The sequence below is a fragment of the Pelodiscus sinensis genome, chromosome 25, assembly GCF_049634645.1.
Source record: "Pelodiscus sinensis isolate JC-2024 chromosome 25, ASM4963464v1, whole genome shotgun sequence".
Lineage (NCBI taxonomy): Eukaryota > Metazoa > Chordata > Testudines > Trionychidae > Pelodiscus > Pelodiscus sinensis.
In genome coordinates, this window is record NC_134735.1 from 13463561 (window position 1) to 13484403 (window position 20843).

The window sequence follows — 20843 nt, forward strand, 5'->3', positions numbered from 1 at the left end:
GCCTGGAGCCTGGGCCGGGGTCGCGGCTGCCCTGCACACTGGAAGGCAGAAGGTGGATGGCAGAGGAAGGGGCTTGTGCTGAGTGGAGGGGGGCAGGTCAGGAGAAGAAAGGGGAGGAGAGACAAATGCCAGGGGGCCAAGGGGAGACAATGAGGAAAAGGGCAGGAGAGGAGGTGTCAGTGGGAAGGGGGACAGGGTGATGCTGGGAGAGGAGAGCGTAAGGGCATTGAGGGCTAAAGGGGGGAGGGCTTGAAAGGAGGGGTGGGCATGAGGAAGGTGGGGATGGAGCAAGGCATGTGTGAGGGCACAGGGGCAGAGGGTGGTGAGGGGGTGGGCATCAGGGAAAAACAGGGCAAAGGGCGCAGGGGCAATGAGGGAAGGGGGAGGCACCAGGAGGATGCAGGGGTAAGGGAAGGTGAAGGTGCCAGGGGATTCTGGGGGTGAAGCAGAAGGGCAGACACCTGCAGGAGAGGGACCAGCACCAGAGGAGAGAGAGGGCAGGTGTGTAGAGGGAGGTGTTAGGAGAGGGGATGAGGACGGGGGTAGCTCACATGATCAGTGTGGGGCTACTGGAGGAGTGGGCATGGGGGGGACCCCTTTTTTCTGTTTTTTTCTCCAAAGGGGGGGCCCCGCAAAACTCTCATCTGCCCCCGACTCCGCCCTCCTCCCAGGGATGCCGGGAGAACAGTCAGCTCTCCGGGCAAAGCAGCACTACAGCCCCTGGGCCAGGGGAATGGAGCTGGGGGTAGCCCCTCTGCTAGACACCCATCAGATGGTAGAGTTCTTAGCCCCCTTTCCCAACTGGGGTGGGGGGAGAAGATGGGGTCTCCAGCCCTGCCCCACCACCAGGTACAGCCGGGACACCCAGCAGAGGCACATTGGCTTCCCGGTGCCACGTCGCGAGCCCTGCTATGCAAAGGGAGACACTTTCATCAGCCACCGGGGAGGGATGGGACCTGCGGAAGGGACCCAGGCATCCGGGGAAGGGGAGGAAGCGTCTTGCAGAGGGACAACCAGCTTTGCACGCAACAGGAAACCCAAGAGCTGCAGCCCACAGGGACCCATTTGGCCGGTTCTCTCAGGGCACAGCTGGGGAGGAGCCAAGGAGGTGGGACCAGAGAGCCAGGGATGGGGGAGGGAGTAGCAGGTCCTGTTTTGCCAGCCCTGTTCCTTTCCCTAGGCCCAGAGCCATAGGACAGTTCAGACAGCTGGGGCAATTACCAGGGGCCTGGCACCGACAGCAGGGGGCCGGCCCAGCCCCACCCGTGGCGGGAAGCAGAATAGTGCAGCAGCCAGGCCCCTGCCGCCATCTCCCAGACAGGCGACTCTGCTTCGCTGCAGCAGTGGTGAGTGCATGGGGGGGAGTGGGGGGAGAACAGGACCCTGCTGCCAGCCTTAGCCCCTGCAGCAATCCCAGAGGCTGGGTGGCTCGGGGGAGGGGTTGGGGGGAAATAGATGGAGTGGGGAGAGAGGCAGGGGAGCGAGTATGGGGGGGGGTGTTGTCCCAGGCCCTGCACCCCTGAGGGACAGTGCTGCCTGGACCCTCCCTGCACCCCCAGGGAGAAAGCCCCGCCCTCTCAGGCCACGCCCCTTGACCCAGATGTGCAAGGCACTGGGCCTTGGGGCACCCACACCTGCCCAGCCACGAGGGACACGCACAACTTGCCCAGGGACTGCAGCTCCGAGCTGCCCTCTGGCGCAGGCCAGTGCAGGACTGGCCGATTGTGACGGGTTCCCAGGCACAGGGAGACGCGACTCCTCTATCCCAGGCATTAGCAGACTGGGGCCTGCTAGGAGCTGTAGCTAGGAAAGAACAGCCCCTCCCAGGCTCCCGTCCTGTCCTCCAGCGGGGGTGAGGCCGCTACAAGAGAGGTTCAGCCAGCAGCTCCGATCCGCTTGCTGAACACTTGGGCAGCCACCCAGGAGAGATCCAAATGCTGCCCAGCTGATTAGCAGAGCACCCCCAGCCAGCGGCATGTGTTTCTAGGGCGGTGCACATCTACACAAGAAAAGCCTTTGGCAATGAATGAGCATGGGCACAGATCCTGGGGTGCTCAGCACAGTCCCTGTCCCCACCGCAGCAGAGGCCATAGCATGGGGATGGGGAGGTAAGGAAGGTCAGGGGTTCCCCTTCTTCTTCCTGCACATCTCCTGAGACCCACGTCCTGCGGGTCTGAGGAGGCTGCCCGCGTGCAGAGCACCTGGGTAGGAGCATGAGCCTGGGCTTTGCAGGAGGTGCCGCAATCAAGGAGGAAACCCCCTGTAGGTGGAAGGACCCACTCCTGGCAAAGGGATGGAGACACAAGGGTCCACCCCAGGCAAGGTCACAAACTGGGTGGAAGCCTTTCTTCCTCCGCTCCCCTTCCATCGCATACCTCCCACATCAAGTGCCCACCACCGGAGCGGGGGCTTACCAGCCGGCCGTCTTTCAGCTGCCCCTTCAGCAGGCTGTCCAGGGGGAAGGAGACGATGTTGTTCAGGTTCTGTACCTGGAAAACCCAGCAACACGAGGATTGATTTTACAAAGCAGCTGGTGCAGACCTCTCTGCCCCAAACTGCACAGCCTACCCAGGCATTGGTTTCATGGGACAACTGCTTTACTAGAAGTACCTTAATCAGCCACTAGGTGCCCCCTATGCTGAAGAACATTCAGGGCAGAGTGCAACCCCTGGTAAACAAAGAAGACAAAACTGGTGTGGTGCTCAAGCTCAGTAGAGGTCTGTTGATGCATGATGATAACTCAGTGGTTTGAGCATTGGCCTACTAAACCCACGGTTGTGAGCTCAATCCTTGAGGAGGCCATTTGGGGAAAAAATTGTCAGGGATGGTACTTGGTCCTGCTGTGAAGGCAGGGGACTGGACTCGATGATAGGCAATCTCCATTAATTTAAAAGATTTTTTTTTTAATTTAAAAACTGTAGCTCCTTTCTTCACCAAGTGCCTCCTGTTTATGGCTACAAATACCGTCTCAATCCATACGAACCACACCTACTGTAGGGTCTTGGAGAGCAAATGTTCCCTGATGGATCTGTAACTGCAGATTAGTGGACCCACCGCACAATGCTCCCTTCCTCTCAGCCTGGGGAGTGACACCTCTTGTTGAGACAGCACGTAGACTGTATTCAAAAAGCAGAGCCACATGGTTTTGGCCGCATGACTTCCTGGTGGCAGATTGTTCCATAGGTTATATGAACACCAACTCATAGAAAAAAATATTGCTCTGGGCTATTCCTTCTAGTAGTAATTGAAGGGCAATCAGAGAATAGCACCCTGTCAAGCACATAATGAAGAGAAGGTTGCCTCCCTGAAAAGCTTATATCTGAAGAAAATATCTGAATTACAGTCGGCATTATGGAGGCACTGGCATTATGAAGAGCCAATCTGTGCTGGGTGTTGCACAGACCCGTGGCGGATAGTCCCTGCCCTAATTGCTCACAATACAAATGTTCTGGCAAACAATCAGGTGGGGAAACTGAGGCACTGAGTCGCAAAGGGGCTTGCCTAAGATCACGCGGCAAGTCAGTGGCAGAGCCAGGAACAGACACCAGACTTCCCACATCTCTCATGTGACTAGGGGAGCAGCTGTGCTGAAAGGTGGAACGGCAGCTGTGGTCCCACACGGGGTGTTTCCCAGGGGAGGGAATGGGGCAACGGGAGGCTTAGAACAGCAGCCTCTAGAAGCCCAGAGTGAAAAAGCCATCAAATGTTCTGCGCTCATGTTACATTTTGACTGCAAGGCAAGAGGACGCAGCAGCAGAGGGAGGATGGTCTAGTGGTTAAAGCCTTGACATGGGAGATCTGGGGTCAATTCCTGAGTCCCACCCCAGACTGCGTATGTGATGTGGGACAAGTCACTGTAACGCTCTGCGTCTCAGTTCCCCATTTGCAAAACAGAGCTCACAATCCTGCCCTATTTCCCAGAGGCGGCGGCGCTCCACAGTGGTTGTGGGATGCTCACGCTACCTAGTTTAAGCCCTTTGGGATGGGAACTGTCTGTACAGACACAGCTCAATGGGGCCCTGATCCACCTGGGGGGTGGGAGGGCTCATACCCACAGCCCCAATGCCAACCATTACTGGACATGGCCAGGAGCCAGACACATACCTAGAAAGAACTGAATTACTCATTGCAACCAAACAGACGAGTGCCAGAGCTGCTTCATTGAAGCACTCCAGTATCCTCGCTAGGCGGCCCCAGCAACCAGCTTCAGACACCGCAGCACTGTGAAGGTCTAGCGGGCCTGAGGAATACTGGAGAGCTAATTAAGAACAAGCACCCTGACTGCTGGCAAGCCTGTCCTGCATTTACTCCCTTCTCCCCTAGTCATGCCAAACAAAACAAAAGGAACTTTTTCTTCACACAACGCACAGCCAACCTGTGGAACTCTCTGCCAGAGGATGGTGTGAAGGCCAAAACTACAACAGGGTCCAAAAGAGAACGGAATACTTTCTTGGAGGATAGGTCCATCTATGGCTACTTGCCAGGATGGGCAGGGATGTTGTCACGAGCCTCAGTGTCAAATGCTGGGAATGGGCGACAGGGGATGGATCGCTTGATGATTCCCTGTTCCCTTCGTTCCCTCTGGGGCATCTGGTATTGGCTCCCATCGGCAGGATACTGGGCTAGATGCACCTTTGATCTGAGCCAGTGCGGCCAGTCTTAGGTTCATGCTGCCAGTTTGCAAAGCAGGAGGCAGGCAGAGGGTGGAAGACCCCACTTTTCGTACCCGCCCCAAAGAGTAACAACCAGGGGGGCTCATGGGGCGAGCACCACTGATTTCCTCCCCCCTTAACATGTAGCACTTTGCAATTAACCCTCCCAACCCCAGGAGGCAGACAATGGTTTTATGGAGGAAACTGAGGCACGGAAAGCCAACAGGACTTGAGAACGTTTCTAGAGAGTCAGCAGCAGAGCCGGGAAATAGAACCACGAGCTCCTGCGCCTCCAGGCCACGTGGCAGCTCTCACATCCCTTCTCCCTTCCAGCGACGGGAACGGACCCAGGCATCCTGATGCCCCGTCCTTCCCACTCTTGCCACCAGGCCTCATCCTGCAGCGGTATTTGGGGGGGGGGGGAAATCACTGGCCAAGGATCGGAGGCTGGGGTGGGAAAGCGGAAACACTGGCAGAAAGAGAAAGCTCAAGCAAAGCCAGAGGCCTTGGCTGACTGAGTCCGAGGAATCCGAGTCTCTTTCCAAGACGAAGCGGGGAAGAGGAAATACGACGGGGGACTGGGGTGGGGGCAGCCTGAACACCGCCAGGAACCTAGAAAGGAACAGGATCAATTGCTCTGAGAAAACACAGTTTGCTGCTGAAAGTTACAAGCCTGCACCTGCCCAGGCAGGCCAAGGAACGGAGCCGGGCCCCGCGCCGGAGCATCGCCCGAAAGTGTTGTGCTCCGTGGCCTGGGGGAGTGGCCGTCCGCAGCAGCAGGGGCAGCTCTGAACACACTTGCTGTGATGACTGCAGGGGACACCTCACCCGCCCCGGTCCCAGCCTGGATTGCAGCCTAGGGTCAGTTGGATCTTCCTGGAAGGGCCTAAGGACCCTATTTCAGCACTTTGCTCCGCTGGCTCAACTCACTGCTCCCCCGCCCCTTCCCGGAATGGGGGCCGAGAGTCAGGACTGAGGAGTTTTGCCAGCACCGTGTGTCCGAGGGTGGGGGGGAGCCAGGGCTAGCAGAGCGGAGGGGCTGTGGGTTGGGCGTGAGGGGCATGCCCAGAGCTGTGGGCCAGGGTGGGGGCGAAGCTCGGGCCAGGACTAAGGGTTACAGGCGGAGCAGCCTTGCAAAGAGCAGAGGGGAGCAAAAATCCACCCTCTGTACGGCTCTGAAGCTCTCCCCCACCCCATTTCATACCCCCAGCTCTCAAAGGATCGGCTTTCAAAGCGGCCACCCCTGCTCCTTGGCGCTGAGGACTTTTCCACCGGCTCCCACCCGAATCGCCGCGCGTCCGGCACACGCGCCCCTCCCGTAACCAAAGGGGCACATGTTTTAGAAACCATCCCCTCCCCCCCGGTTCTTTGCCTGGCCCAGTTGCGGCTGGGGGAGGGGGCCCTGCTGTGTGCCGCCCTACGCGGGTGGCCTCTGAGGGGGCGACTGGACACGAGGGGATTAGAACCATTTTAAATCATTAGACCAGGACTCCCAGCATCAGCGCACGGACGCCCGCCCCCGGGGCCGATGCGCCACGGCAGCTGGGACCACCTCAGTGCACAGGCTCAAGGCAGCTGGAGTCTGCAATGCCACCTGGCGCCAGTTACCGGCACAGGGATGCCAGGCCTTCCTGCAGGGTGAGGGAGGAAGGACAGGGTGCCCCAGGGGCTCGCCCCTCCTGCAGGGGCTAGCAGGAATGCTCCCCCCGCCCACGTCTAAGCATTGATACGGCACCTGCCATGGGAGCAGCGAGCACCCCCTCCTCGGGCGGCAGATGAACAGAGGCAGCAGCAGGACACATGATGTGCACACGACAGGGGAATACGTTGCAGCAACAGAGCTCCGACAGGAGAGAGTTTGGGGGCTGGACTTGAGGAGCAAACAGCCTCCTGCTCTCTTGAAGGCAATCCAGGTGCCAGCCTGTAACCCTTGTGCTAGGCTATCTGGGTGCTGGCTTGTCACATAGACCCCACACTCTCTGGCCTGCCAGGAGTCACCTGCCTGGAACGCATTGGTGGCGGGTGAAGGCCCAGCTGGGGAAAGCAAGCCCCGCCCCTTCTGCCTGAGGCCTGCCCCTGTACCTTATCAACCACAGTACCGGCCAAGAAAAGCACTTGGTTAGTTACCTGTCCCAGGGCTGAGCACCACGTTGAGCCCAACAGAAGCCAAGATCCCTAGAAGACTCACATTGCCAAACAATGCCCCATTGTTGTGCACGTGCGGATCCCGGAAAGGCCAGGCCAGCCCTAGACCTGCTTCTGTATCATCCACCATGCAACATGTACACGCGCCATTGCCCTGGGCATGTACACCGGTCTCAGCATCATTGCAGGAGCTCAGCATTCCTGTAGGAACGCCAGGACAGGCACAGGTGGACAAACAGCTGGCTCAGCATGTGCAAGTGGCTATTGCTAGTGCAGGGATGGGCAATAGTTTTTGATGGGGGGGGGCACCCGTCATGAATTTATAAGTGGTCAAGGGCTGCGCCAGGGTATTAATGGAGGTTGGGTGCAGAAGGGAGCTCAGGGTAGGAGACTGGGGTACAAGAGGGAGTTTGGGTGCAGGAGAGGATTCTGGCCCAGAGGAGGGAATATAGGAGTGGGAGGTGCAGGATCTGGGAGGGTGTCAGGATGCAGAAGGGGGTTGGGTGTCCGGTGCAGGCTGTGGCTGGGAAGATTGTGCTGGTTTCCAGCCAATGGGAGCTGCGAGGATTGTGCTGGGGGTGAGGGCAGCGCGCAGAGAGATACCCCCCCCCCGTGGGTATGCCATGCACAGACATGCACGCTGGCCACCGCAGCCTGCTGCTTTGAGTGGCGTGTGGTGCCGTAGCAGACAGGGAGCCTGCCCGAGGGTCGCGCTGGGCCGCAGCAGGCCAGATTCAGCCCACGGGCCATATTTTGCCCACCCCGAACTAGTGAGTTGCTCAGCCATAGTATGCTTGCGCCCCAGCAGGTACTCCTGTGAACATGATGTGCGCACACATACCCCAAGGTTTGCATACCCTACATTGGGTGTACCCCAAAGAGCTGTCCCAGCTCGCAGGTCTAACACCCCACCCCATCACTGTACGGCTCTCAGGTACCATGCCCCTCCCTCTGCTACCAGGGTCCATAGCTGGAGTCACCCATGCAGATGGGTCTGTTCACACTTCCTCCACCACCAATGAAACGCAGGGCGCGGGGGTCGGAGCAGCGGCTTCTTACCATGTTCTTGAGAAGCGCGGTCACTTCTCTGGTGAAGACGGCCAGGTTCAGGAAGCCTGTGGAGAGCTCATGGTTGTTCTGGGACAGGTGGTTGTTACCAAAGTTCTCCAGAGACTCGCTGTACTGCTCCTCGTTCTCCACATGCGCTGCGGGGGGAGGAGGAGAGAGAACAGCACAGGTGAAACCCAGGAGGAAGATCTCTGGACTCCTCCTGATGGCATGAGCAACTGTGATCTTCTGCCCCAGCCGCGATGGCGATAGTGCACCATTCTCGACAGCATCTACTGCTGGGAGAGGCCATGAACTATCAGAGCCAGCCAATGCACCTAAACCCCTTTCTCTTGTACCTCCTGCTGAAGTAGAAGCAAACTAGTGCTCATGCACCATTCACTACAGGACCTCCTATTCGGAAAGGGGGGGAGGAGCTAGGAGATCCAGGTGCCCGCTGCAGGTAGAGCAAAGGAGTGGAGTTTTTGCAAGTTCTCACGCACACAACATGCCAAGCGATCCTCCGGTATGAAACCAACATGACAGTGCAAGCACGTTCACCCACAGGCATGTCCAGGAATAGACTGGACCCCACACAGAGCCTGCTTCTGGGGCTTAGAGCGAAGTTACCACCACCAATGGAAAGGCTGGCCACACAGATACAGCCTAAGAATCCACATCTCAGCTAGTAGAAAGACTGAAACACTTCACAGGGTGTGCAAGGAAGTATGGCCCAATGGTAAAGATGCTTAGGGGACAATTTCTGTTCCCTTGTTTTCCACAGTCGTCCTGTACTCCCCGAAAATCATGCCCTACGTGACTTAGGAGCTTGGGCCTACAAATTTGCCCCGGTGACGAGCAATACCGGAAAGAGCAAGTGAAAGTTCACGAGCTGTCACAATAACCCAACAACAAGCGTTGAGGGGAGAAGATGCAAAAGCAAGATGGAAAACCAGAATGAATCCAAACAAACAGGCCTCCTGCTAGAATGCAAAGCCTGTGTTCAGACTACGCTTGGTCAACAAAAAACATGGGACTGGAAATTCAATGGGCTTGTCGGATATTCGGTCTAATTGGGGGACAAAAAATAGTGAGGGGAGAGGCTAGTCCACTCACCCTCCCTTGAAGGTCTTTAAAGAAAAACCTCTGGGAGAAAAACTGGTTATTGCAGTGAGCGTGGCCATCGCGGCTCTTTCGGAAAAAGGCGTGTGTAGACGGGGAAGGGGATTTTTTTTCGAAAGAAGAGGCCTCCAGGAAAAAGCACAGGTTCCCTGGTGGCCACTCCGTCCATAGTAATCACAACTTAAATGCGAGATAGTGTCCAATCAATGTGGACGCTATCTTTCGAAAAAGCAGATCTCTTCTGGAAAAGCTTCTTCCGAAAGAAGCCCGCAGTCTGGATGTAGCCTACGTGACTTTTAAAACTAGGAATTAGGAGCCTAAATCAGGGATTATAATAGTAATCACATGTATACACCTAGGCTGTGTCTACACTACATGCCTCTGTCGGCAGAGGCATGTAGATTAGGGTTGTAGGCAAAGGTAAATGAAGCCGCGATTTAAATGATCGCGGCTTCATTTACATTTACATGGCTGCCGCGCTGAGCCGACAAACAGCTGATCAGCTGTTTGTCGGCTCGCCGCTAGTCTGGACGTTCCCCCTGTCGACATCAAAGCCCTTTGTCGGCAGCCCCGTCATTCCACGAGGAATAACGGGGCTGCCGACAAAGGGCTTTGATGTCGACAGGGGGAACGTCCAGACTAGCGGCAAGCCGACAAACAGCTAATCAGCTGTTTGTCGGCTCAGCGTGGCAGCCATATAAATGTAAATGAAGCCGCGATCATTTAAATCGCGGCTTCATTTACCTTTGCTGAATAAACAAATCTACATGCCTCTGCCGACAGAGGCATGTAGTGTAGACGTACCCCTAGTGCCCAAGCTCGAGGTCCCATTGTGCTAGGTGCTGTACAAACAGAGCAGCAGACAGCTCTTGCCCTAAGGAGACCAGACACAGGTGTAGGATGAGGATGGTAAGGACTAGCCGATAAGCATTTGCTTATCGCAGTTGTCACCAACCAGTCGATCGGGATCTACCAGTCGATCGGGATCTACCAGTAGATCCTGGCGCCTCTGACAGGTTTGGCCAGGAAGCTATCAAGCGCTGGCCCTTCAGTTGTGCCTCCCCCCACTGTCATGCTGCTCCTGCCCGCTGCCTTTGAGCTGCCCCTGGGGAGTCTCCTGCTTGCTGTGCAAGGTGTGGGAGGGAGAAGAGGGGAGCGCTGATGTCAGGATGTCCCTCCTCCCCCACTCCTGTACCTTGTCTCCACATAGAGAAGGGGCTGGGGGGAGCTTGGCAATGAAAATCTCTGTCACTTTCACACACTGTGTCTCTCTGTCATTCTCACAAACACACACACAGTCCTTCCCTCTCAGCTCCCGCCCCAACACGTAGGTGGGGGGTTGTGGCCACCTTTACTGCTTGCAAAGTGGGTTCTTTTTGGGTTGTGACTGGTGAGTGCATTTCACCACTTGCATTTCTCTCTTACACTGAAATGGAATTCTTTGAGTAGCAAGTTCTAAAATGCCTGACCTGTCGGCTGTCGTAATTATCCCTGGGTGTTGCTCCTGGGTGTGACTAGCATGTTCCTGCAGCCCCTGAGAAAGGCAGAGCAGGGGGTCTTCACCGGCTGCCCCTGCCTGCAAACACCGCGCCTGCAGCTCCCACTGATCAATATCGGAGCACTGTGGCCAGTAGATGGGGTCAGTGCCTGAATAGGAGGGGCAGCACGTGGTGCCGTGGAGCCAGTGCTGTACATACCGGCTGCTCTCAGGAGTGGCGCAGGGCCAGGGCAGGGGTAAGCCTGCCCTAACTCCACTGCTCCATCCCTGTCTAGCAGCTCTCAGGGTGGGTGGGACTTGAACCCACAACCCTGCCCCCCAGGTAAACGCCCTATCCCCTCAGCCAGTGTTTCCCAAATGGCGTTCTGTGGAACCCTGGGGTTCTGAAGTGAAGATAAGAGTTCTGTGAGAAAATTCCATTACAATAACATGTTATGATTTAAATAATAATAATAATATTTGAGCATTTATGAATTTTATTGAAAACAATTTTCATTTGTGTTTGCCACGATAAATGTCCCTGTGTAACGCCGGCTTAGCCAGAGAGTGGGGACGATGTCACTACTCAGTGCTGATGTCCATATATTAGTCTGTTATTGGGGGGGCCACAAAATTCTTTTGAGTTTAAAAGGGTTCTGTGTCCAAATAAAATTGGGAAACACTGCTCTAGGCACTGCAGAACCCCCCCACTGCCGACCTTCAGAGGGGCCCTAATCCCACAGAACCCCCCCACTGCCGACCTTCAGAGGGGCCCTAATCCCGTAGAACCCCCCCACTGCCTACCTTCAGAGGGGCCCTAATCCCGCAGAACCCCCCCCACTGCCAACCTTCAGAGGGGCCCTAATCCCGTAGAACCCCCCCACTGCCGACCTTCAGAGGGGCCCTTATCCCACAGAACCCCCCCACTGCCGACCTTCAGAGGGGCCCTTATCCCGCAGAACCCCCCCACTGCCGACCTTCAGAGGGGCCCTAATCCCGCAGAACCCCCCCACTGCCGACCTTCAGAGGGGCCCTAATCCCGCAGAACCCACCTCACTGCCTACCTTCAGAGGGGCCCTAATCCCGCAGAACCCACCCCACTGCCGACCTTCAGAGGGGCCCTAATCCCGCAGAACCCACCCTACTGCCTATCTTCAGAGGGGCCCTAATCCCGCAGAACCCACCCCACTGCCTACCTTCAGAGGGGCCCTAATCCCGCAGAACCCACCCTACTGCCTATCTTCAGAGGGGCCCTAATCCCGCAGAACCCCCCCACTGCCTACCTTCAGAGGGGCCCTAATCCCGCAGAACCCACCCTACTGCCTACCTTCAGAGGGGCCCTAATCCCGCAGAACCCCCCCCCCCACTGCCTACCTTCAGAGGGGCCCTAATCCCGCAGAACCCCCCCCCCACTGCCTACCTTCAGAGGGGCCCTAATCCCACAGAACCCCCCCCCCCCTACTGCCAACCTTCAGAGGGGCCCTTATCCTGCTTCCCACCACCCAGTGCTCCAGGGGATGGTGCCCTATCCCCCACTTCACTGGACATCCCACCCCACCTCTCTACCTTCAGCAGGTCTCTTTTCCTGCTTTACAAATGCAGGAACCAGCTGTCCAGCTGCTCCTAGGGTAGGTGGGACTGGAACCCACTACCCTGCACTCCCCAGGCATGTGCCTTGTCCACCCCACCGCCCTAGCTTCAGGGTGTCCCTTCCCCTCCCTGTCTAAGGCAGGAGCCAGCTGCATCCCTTGGGCTACTGGTGTGTCTGCTAGGCTGCTGCTTTGGTGGGTGGGGACCAAGGGGACCTGAGTCTGCAGAGGCTGATCCCCTATCCCTGAGTTCACTGGTGATCCCACTCTACCTCCCTGCCATCAGGGTGTCCCTTATCCTGCTTTACCAAATGCAGGAGCCAGCTCCATCCCTGGGATAGCCTCTGGTGGCTCCCAGAGTGGGCAGGGGCTCCAACCCACCACCCTGCACTCCCCAGGCAAATGGCCTATCCCCTAGGCCCTCCCCTCCCACCCCACACTTTGAATCCCTTGGCCCAAGACCAGAGCCTGCACCCCAACCCCCTCCCCCAGCCTGGTGAAAGTGAATGAGATTCGGGGAGGAAGGGGGTGGAGTGAGCAGGATGAGGCCTTGGAGAAGGGGTGGAGCAGGGGCAGGACTCAGAGAAGGGGGGGAAGGAAGCAGGGCAAAGGGTATTTGCATGTATATTGAAAGAGTGATCTTGTGGTTAAAAAGGTTGGAGACCACGGGCTTATCGGATAGTCCGTCAACTAGTCGATTCCCCCCCTCCCGTGCTGCCTCTACGAGACAGATGCAGCCAAGGGCGGGTAAGGGTACTTCAAAGCAACTCGGATCAGCTGTGTGGTGCTGCCGCTTTGAAACCCCAAGGCAGCCGACCTCAGGCACTGCGCAGCATAGAGCCTGGGCTCCATGGCTTTGAAATGCACAGGAGCCCTCGCGGGGGACTCCTGTGCATTTAAAAGCAGGCACCCGCGTGCAGCCCAGAGTCAGTGGAACTTCCCGCTGGCCCCAGGCTGTACGCGGAGTTCCGCATTCCTCCTTTGAAACATACCAGAGCCCCAGCGGCAATTTAACATCCTTAGTGCAGGACGGGCTAGAACCCAGGAGCAGAGTGAACCATGCGGTGGGAGCCAAGGGCAGGCTGGTGCCAGTGTCTGTGTTTCGTTAGGAGAAGGATCCGCTACCTTGAAAGGCCAAGGGAAGGGAAGAGGGAGGTGGAGGCAGGGGAGAAGAGGAGGGTGAGAGGGGCAAGTGTGGAGCAAAACTGAGGAGATGAAAGTGGGGGCCAAGGAGCTGGAGTGAAACAGCCAGCCAGCAACTTACTGTCTGCACCATCAATGCCGTTGCAAAGCTTTCTGGTGTCACTGGGGACTGCAGGTTCCTACTCCAGCTGCTTCAACAGCTGCTCTATCAGCCGGGTGTGAGGAGTTTCTAAGCTCAACTCCCTAGTCTGTGCCCGACTTCCTTGTATGTCCTGGGGACACAGTACTTCCCGGGTGTGGCGTGAGGACGGGCAGACTGGAGAGGAGGTAAGGGCCTAACAGGTGTACAAGGGATGCACGTACTGATGAGAGAGCTAGGGAACCAGAGAAGCAGGAAACTAGTGCAACCCAGATAGGTACCCAAGTCCCATGACAGCTGTGCAGGTGTCCCCTGCCATACCCCTCCACCCCAAGAGTCCCGTTGCATAGACATGGGGGTTATAGGAGTTGGTATGGGGTGGGGGGCAGATGGATTTTCACATATTAAAAACATCACAACACATATTTTAAAGCCACGATTTACAACCATTAACCTCTTTCAACCTTCACCCCACTCTTGGGCGACATCACCACTGTCACGCCCACAGGGGAAAGTGAGGCAGGAAAGGATGAGGGCAACAGGCGATTGTGAGCATCCACTGGGAGGCACCCAATTTTCAGAGGTGGATGCTCGCACCTGTTGAATGTCAGGCCCATGTAAGACATCTCTGGTTGGATGTTCAAAGCCACAAGCCACGTTTTAAAACTCCTGATCTACGTAACGTGCTCAGGTCGCCAGAGACAAAGGGCCAGATTCGCACCGGACCTGCGGCGAGGGGACCCAGCGGGTAGGCACTGGATTCACAAAGGCGGAGTTTGGCCGCCGGGACCCCAGAACCAAGACTGGGGAGAGGTCGTGTCTCAGCATGGGATTCCTAGAAGCACACTAGGCCGAAAATGGCCCATGGGAGGTGCTAAGGCAAGAGGTGTGTGAAGCCCCGCCCCACTATTGGAAGTGGGCCCCTCCCTCTTCTTGGGTTCTCCACAGCAAGCTCCGTTGGGGTGAAGCGCCTCTGTCATCTCAGCAAGAAGCCGAGGCTGGGAGAGGACCTCTATCATAGCCCAGTGGTTAGAGTACTCTCCTGGGGCACCCCAGTTCAAGCCCATAGTGGGGAGGGGGGGGGGGTTTGAACCAGGATCTGCAGTCTCTCAGGGGAATGCCTTTTGATACAGTCTCCCACAATATTCTTGCCAGAAGTATGGATTGGATAAGTGGACTGTAAGATGGATAGAAAGCTGGCTACACTGTCTAGCCCAATGGATAGTGATCAATGGCTCGAAGTCAGGATGGCGGTCGGTTTCTAGCGGAGCGCCCCAAGGATCGGTTCTAGGGCTGGTTTTGTTCAACATCTTTATTAATGACCTGGATGAGGGGATGGATTGCACCCTCAGCAAGTTTGCAGATGATACAGAGTTAGGGGGAGAGGTAGATACGCTGGAGGGCAGGGATAGGGGTCCAGAGTGATCTGGACAGATCAGAGGATTGGGCCAAAAGAAATCTGATGAGGTTCAACAAGGACAAATGCAGAGTCCTGCACTTGGGATGGAAGAATCCCAAGTATTGTTACAGGCTGGGGACTGACTGGCTAAGTAGCAGTTCTGCAGAAAAGGACCTGGGGGTTACAGTGGATAAGAAGCTGGATGAGAGTCAACAGTGTGTCCTTGTAGCCAAGAAGGCTAAGGGCATATTAGGGGGCATTAGGAGCAGCATTGCCAGCAGATCCAGAGATGTCATTATTCCCCTTTATTTGGCTCTGGTGAGGCCAGATCTGGAGAAGTGTGCCCAGTTCTGGGCCCCCCGCTATAGAAAGGATGCGGACGCATTGGAGAGGGTCTAGCAGAGGGCAACCAAAACGATTAGGGGGCTGGAGCACATGACCTATGAGAAGAGACTGAGGGATTTGGGCTTCTTTAGTCTGCAGAAGAGAAGAGTGAGGGGGGATTTGATAGCAGCTTTCAACAGCTTTTAACTTCCTGAAAAGGGGTTGCAAAGAGGCTGGAGAGAGGCTGTTCTCAGTAGTGACGGATGCAGAACAAGGAGCAATGGGCTCAAGTAACAGCGGGGGAGGTCTAGGTTGGATATTATGAAAAACTATTTCTCTAGCAGGTGTGAGGCCTGGGATGGGTTCCCTAGGGAGGTGATGGAATCTCCATCCTTAAAAACCTCTAAGTCTCTGGCTGGGTTGATTTAGTTGGGGTTGGTCCAGCTTTGGGCAGGGGGCTGGACTCGATGACTCCTGAGGTCTCTTCCAGCCCTGGGGTTCTGTGATTCTGTGCCCTAGCCAATGAGTTATAGGATAGTCTGACCCGAGGTGCCCTTATCCCTCCCCACTGAGACTGCTCTATGACCCGCCCACCCCACTTTGCCTTTCATCCCGGACCTAGTGGTTCTCTCCCGCCCCAGTAGTGAGCAAAGGGCTTGGTGGAACAGGCCATTTCTGGGGCTGGGGGAGGATTTGGCTTAGCGAGATTCCCCACAGTTCATTGCTCACTGCCAGGAAACCAGGGGACTTATCGGAAAGCCAAAGCCATTTCATTCAAATCTGATCTCCCAGCCTCCCGCTGTTTTTGGCTGCACTGCCCAGGGGAGAGCGTGACGGTCGCTGCCAGCCCCGGAGCCCGGCACCGGACCCTACGGAGCACTTTGCAGCTGGCTCAGCATTCCAAAGCAGAACTCGCCTCTTCGCCATGTAGAGACACCGTCGAATCAGTGGAACTCTCCGCCTGTTGAGAGCGTCCGAGCCAAACGGGAACAGCTGCTGCACGGCGCAGGCACGGTCAGTGGGAGCGGCTTGTGAGAGCAGACGCATGAAGGACTTGGGCCCAGATCTTTAGCTGGTGTGAATTAGCTTATATGCCAGCTGGGCACAGAGCCTTGTCAAGCACACGACCAGACGCCTGGGTTCCACAGCCTAGGTTTGTACCATGACTAGCACAACAGGGCCTTGATATTGGACAGCCCCTAGGCACTATGACGAACAATAAGTCCACTCTTTTCCTCTCTGCCTTAAGCAACCATGTAACCCTATGCCAGGTGGGTATTTTCCCCAGTTGTACATGTGGGGAAACTGAGGCACGGAGTAGCCGCATGTTGGCCAAGGTTTCTAGTGATAAAGCACTAGACCGGGCTCCTCTATTTAGCGCAAACAGAACAGAAAACACGACTCTGCCCAGTTGTTAGCCTGTCTGTGCAGTCCCAGGAAACCGCATCGCAGCTGGGTTCTGATCATTCGTCACTCTGTAAAAAGTGTGAGGACACGGGGAGGGGGGAGATCCGATCTCCTCCGGTGATCATCGGCAGGTGAAGGAGCCCTGCCTTTCCCAAGGCACAGCCAGACCTGTGTATTAGGACAGGTGCTGGGACGCTATGGGGATGAGAACCACACTAGCACCTGTCTAGTTAGAAGAGGCTTACGGTCCTTTGCAGCCTCAGGTTCTGGTCCTTGGCAAAGGCGGGACCCCAGACTCGAAGACGGGATGGCCCGGTTGCATTTGTGGCTGTACACGGCTGGGCACGGTGGGGCCCCTAGGAGCGGCCGCCATACAAACAAACCTAACCTGCCGCCTACGGGCCGGGAACGCCTGGCGCCAGGTGAGCTCTGGGAAAGGCCATGATGGGCAGCCCCGCGCTAACCGCCAGAGCGAGCGGCCTGCGGGGAGCCCTTCTCCTCGCCCGTCACAGGACAATTCCAGCCTGCAGGCGGCACAACACGCACCTGCTTGTCGGAAGACACCCCCCCCCCCCGGCCGGGGCGCTCCTGCCCTTCCCCCTCCCCCTAGTGTGCACCGCTGCATCTGGAGCGTAACTTACCGAGCCCGGAGCTATGAATGGCTTTCACATATTTCCTTATCCTCTGGAGAATGGCTTGGTCACCGTCCAGGCTCTGCAAAGCAAACAAAAGACTGTCAGACTGGCCAGGCAACCCTGAGATTCCCTCTCCCTCCCCCTCCACCAACCGCTGCACAAAGTCTCTTTGAAGCGCCCGACGCTTTGACATGCAGATGGGCAGGGCAGCGGCCGGTGCCCCCGGGGCTCCCATTGGAGCTGGAGGGCTCCCAAGCCGCAGGAGCTCTGGCTGGACCAACTGGCATCAGAACCTGGCCTCTGCCAGACCCTCGCTCACTTGACACCCAGGAGCTGGGACCCTCCCGTGGCTGGACAGGGACATTGACCCTTGGCAGGAGCCAGATGGCCGACAGGGGCACCACGTTTGGGAGACTGGCTTTGTGATTAGCATGAAGAAATACTGAGCTTGCCAATTTACCTCCTATATGACCAGGGCACATGCAAGGGGCTACAAACGCAATGCAAAATCAGGTGCTTGAGTGTGTACTAGAGGGGGGCAGGGGGTGCTACAGATATTCCATCTGGTCTAGGGCCGGCCCTGGCCAGCTCTAGAGCATGTTAGATCCAGAGGACTGGCGAGGGCAGCATGGGCCTGTCTCAGGGCCTTAGGCCAGGGGTGAACTGACTGCTGGGGGAGGCCAGCCCCTCGCATTCTGCCCCTCCCTTTTCCCCCCAGCCCTGCTGCAGCTCCCCATGTCGCTGGCAGCAGGGTTCCAGGCCTAGCCTGGGCCATGGACTGTTGCCAACTTTCATGCTGGAAATAAGCAAGAAGCCAAACCCAAGCGAATCCCATTTGAAAACAAGGCCAAACCAATAAGCTAACCCCTGAAAGATCCCCAACACTCTGTAACTAGATCCCCCCGCACACAGGCTGGACTATGGTGGGTCTACTGTGCACCTCTGAACCCCCCCCCCCCCCTCAAATCCCTGCCCTGTCTCTGCTTGCTGGGAGCCCATTAAAAAAAAACCCACAAGCCAAAAACTCACCAACCCACACGCCCATTAAGCCTGAAACAAGCCAAAGTTCTGCGATTTTTAAGCAGTTTTGGCAAACAGCCTGGCATGCCTGCGGGCGGAGCTGTTTGGGGAAAGGTTATGATAACGGCCACCCATGCTCAGGTTTGTGGGATAAAGAGGCCAAGCACACCAGATATTCTGGCTCTGAGTACCTGGACCCCGTTACTGTAGTGCCAGTCGAGAGCAACTTCCAACCGACCTGGGAGGGTGGGAATGAAGTCTCATTCTCCCCACTGAACAGATGAAGAACAGAGGCAGGGAGAGAGCAAGTGACTTGACCAAGGTCATCCAGCCTCTGCAACCGAACCAGAAATTTCCCTCGGAGAGCCAAAGTCCCATTCACACAGGTGCAGCCCTCTCCAGACACAGGGGCATGGCCCCTCGGCAGCTATTTACATACTCAGTCGGCCTGGCACGTTCACCACCTCCATATCCCCTTGGCACAGCCCCCATGCAAATCCCTTTTCCACAGATAAATCCACCGCACGAGTTTTGTCTGACACGTTTTGCTCCCATCCCACCCTGTTTAGTGACATCGAGTCATTTCTTGTTCAAACAGAGCCTCGGGGGGGGAGGGGGGGTGGCCAATGAGGAAATCAATGAAGGAGTCCCCTCGCCAAGGGCAAATGCCCATGGAAAGCCAACACTCAAACTTCACAGACGAGGCCAAAGAGAAGTTGAACCAATGCTCAGGACCGTTCCCCCACCCCCCACCACTCAGCTCCACCCTAACCCACCCCTAAGACATCCCTCTGCCACCCAGCAGAGAGACTTGAAACCACGTGACGTCGCACAGTCAGCCTCCACCACACATGCACACGCACCACGTTTTACTAGCTGAACAGCAAACAGGAAATTGAACATTGTTGACTCCGCTTTCTTCTGCCTCCTACCCTGCCCCTCTGGCCTCTGCAGCAGAGAGCGAGGCTTCAGCCCCCGTGAGCGAAAGGAGAACCTGCCAGTTAGAGGAGCCCTGGGACCTATGGGTGTTGATACAGCCAGTGATCATCTCAGTCCCCTCGGGGAATTATTCCCAGGGCCCTGGTACCAGGCCGGGGAAAGGGCACTGCATTCTACAGAGGAACAATTCCGTTATTGCAGGAGGACAGAGGGCAGAGGTAGGGCTGGGAGAGGCAAGCCCCCAGCTCTGCCCCAGTCCCGCCCCTTCTGCCTAGATTCCCCCCCAGAGAAGCCAAGCAACACCCCCCTCCCCAGCACCACAGGGAGGTGGGGGTGCGGAGGAACAGCAGGGAGGGAGGAAGGCATGCGGCCCCAGCCAGCCTGGAGCATGGGGAGGGAGGGTGATACCCCTACAGCAGGCGTTCTGGGGGCGGCGTGCGGGCGGGGCCATGCCTGGCGGTTTGGGAGGGCAGAGCCTTCCCCCGCCTAGCACAGTCACTGCCCCTGGGAGGGGACCACTGATAGGGAAGGGAGCTGGGCGCCAGCCAGCCAGCCTGCCTTAGTCTTGATCACAGAAGTCAGCAAGAGACAGGTCCTATGAGCCTGTCCCATCTGCTGCCAGTGCAACGGGCACAGCCCTTGTGCAGCCCAGCAGCTGGGCCGTCCATCCTTTCCTTGGGACGAGGCGTCCACAACCCTTGCTACCAGGAAGTGGCTCTGATAATGGGCCTAAAATCTGCTCTGCCTTCATGGTATTACTGCCTGTCCTGTTGCTTGTTCCACCCCAAAGGATCCCCCTCCCTCTCCTTGGTGGTCACGCCCCTCAAATATTTGTCTGTTGCTATCATGCCTGCCCTGGGCGGACCCCCAGCCAAGCTACCCTTAACTCTTCCCACCCTGTGGATAGATCTCTCTGATCAGCTCTGTTGGGCCCTTTCTGGCCTGGCAATATCTGGCTGGTAGCGAGGGGCCCAGAGCCAAAGGCCGAAGCCCGGGGGTTGGTTGCACCAGTCGGAGAGACTGTCAGGTGTAGGGGTGCCAGGTGGTTTCAACAAAACTACCGGACACACTTGACATTTCATCACAATCTCCATTACATCTTATTTAGAAAATACCGGACATTGATATTTTCTCATTTGTTCCCCGAACAGAAAGCTCAAATACTGGACTGCCCAGTTCAGAACCGGACACCTGGCAACCTTAGTCAGGTGTTGCTGTGATCTGCCCTGAAGGTTTCTAGAGCTCCCTGCACTCTCCTCTGCCAGGGGTGGTGAGTATGCTAGGTGGGGAAAGGCTTTGCCCCGCCCACACCCTGGCCCCGCCCACACCCTGGCCCCGCCCACAGAACACCTACTGTAGCACCCACCCTCCCCAGGCTTGGGGCTGCGTACCCCCGGAGGAGACTGGGGTCACACACCCGCCTCCCTCCCCAGTGTTCCGAGGCTGGAGCTACGCGCTGCCCCACCTCCCCACGGTGTTGTGGGGGTGGTGGCTTGGCTCCTGTGTGGGGGGTCTCAGCAGAAGGGGCAGAGTTGCAGGCAGGACTAGGGGCTGCCCCATCAACCTTTGCCCACCTGGAAAAAGGCACCACTCTCTCCCGACATCTTGCATCACTATCGGGGGTACCAGCAATGGGGTAGCAGCTGCAACCACAACATCTTCGCTTTGTCTCTCTCCCGCCCCTTCTATAGCATCCCAGAATTCTGCCAACTCCAGCAGACGTTGTGCTCTTGGAAGGCACGTCTGCAGCCTCCCCGTCTGGGCTGATGGGCTCTGCTCGCGCTAGCGCCCTAAAAACAGCTGGA

At 56.9% G+C, this 20843-nt stretch overlaps 1 protein-coding gene across 1 annotated transcript in view; it reads right to left on the reverse strand.

The window, feature by feature from the left end:
• Positions 1 to 20843, reverse strand: part of ASAP3 (ArfGAP with SH3 domain, ankyrin repeat and PH domain 3) — a 70350-nt gene that overhangs the window by 37941 nt on the left and 11566 nt on the right. Inside the window, exons 2-4 of the mRNA XM_075908668.1 lie at positions 17086 to 17158; positions 7857 to 8002; positions 2415 to 2489 (exon numbers count right to left, since the gene is read on the reverse strand). Of these exons, the coding sequence (XP_075764783.1) occupies positions 2415 to 2489; positions 7857 to 8002; positions 17086 to 17158 (294 nt within the window). The remainder of the gene's footprint in view (positions 1 to 2414; positions 2490 to 7856; positions 8003 to 17085; positions 17159 to 20843) is intronic.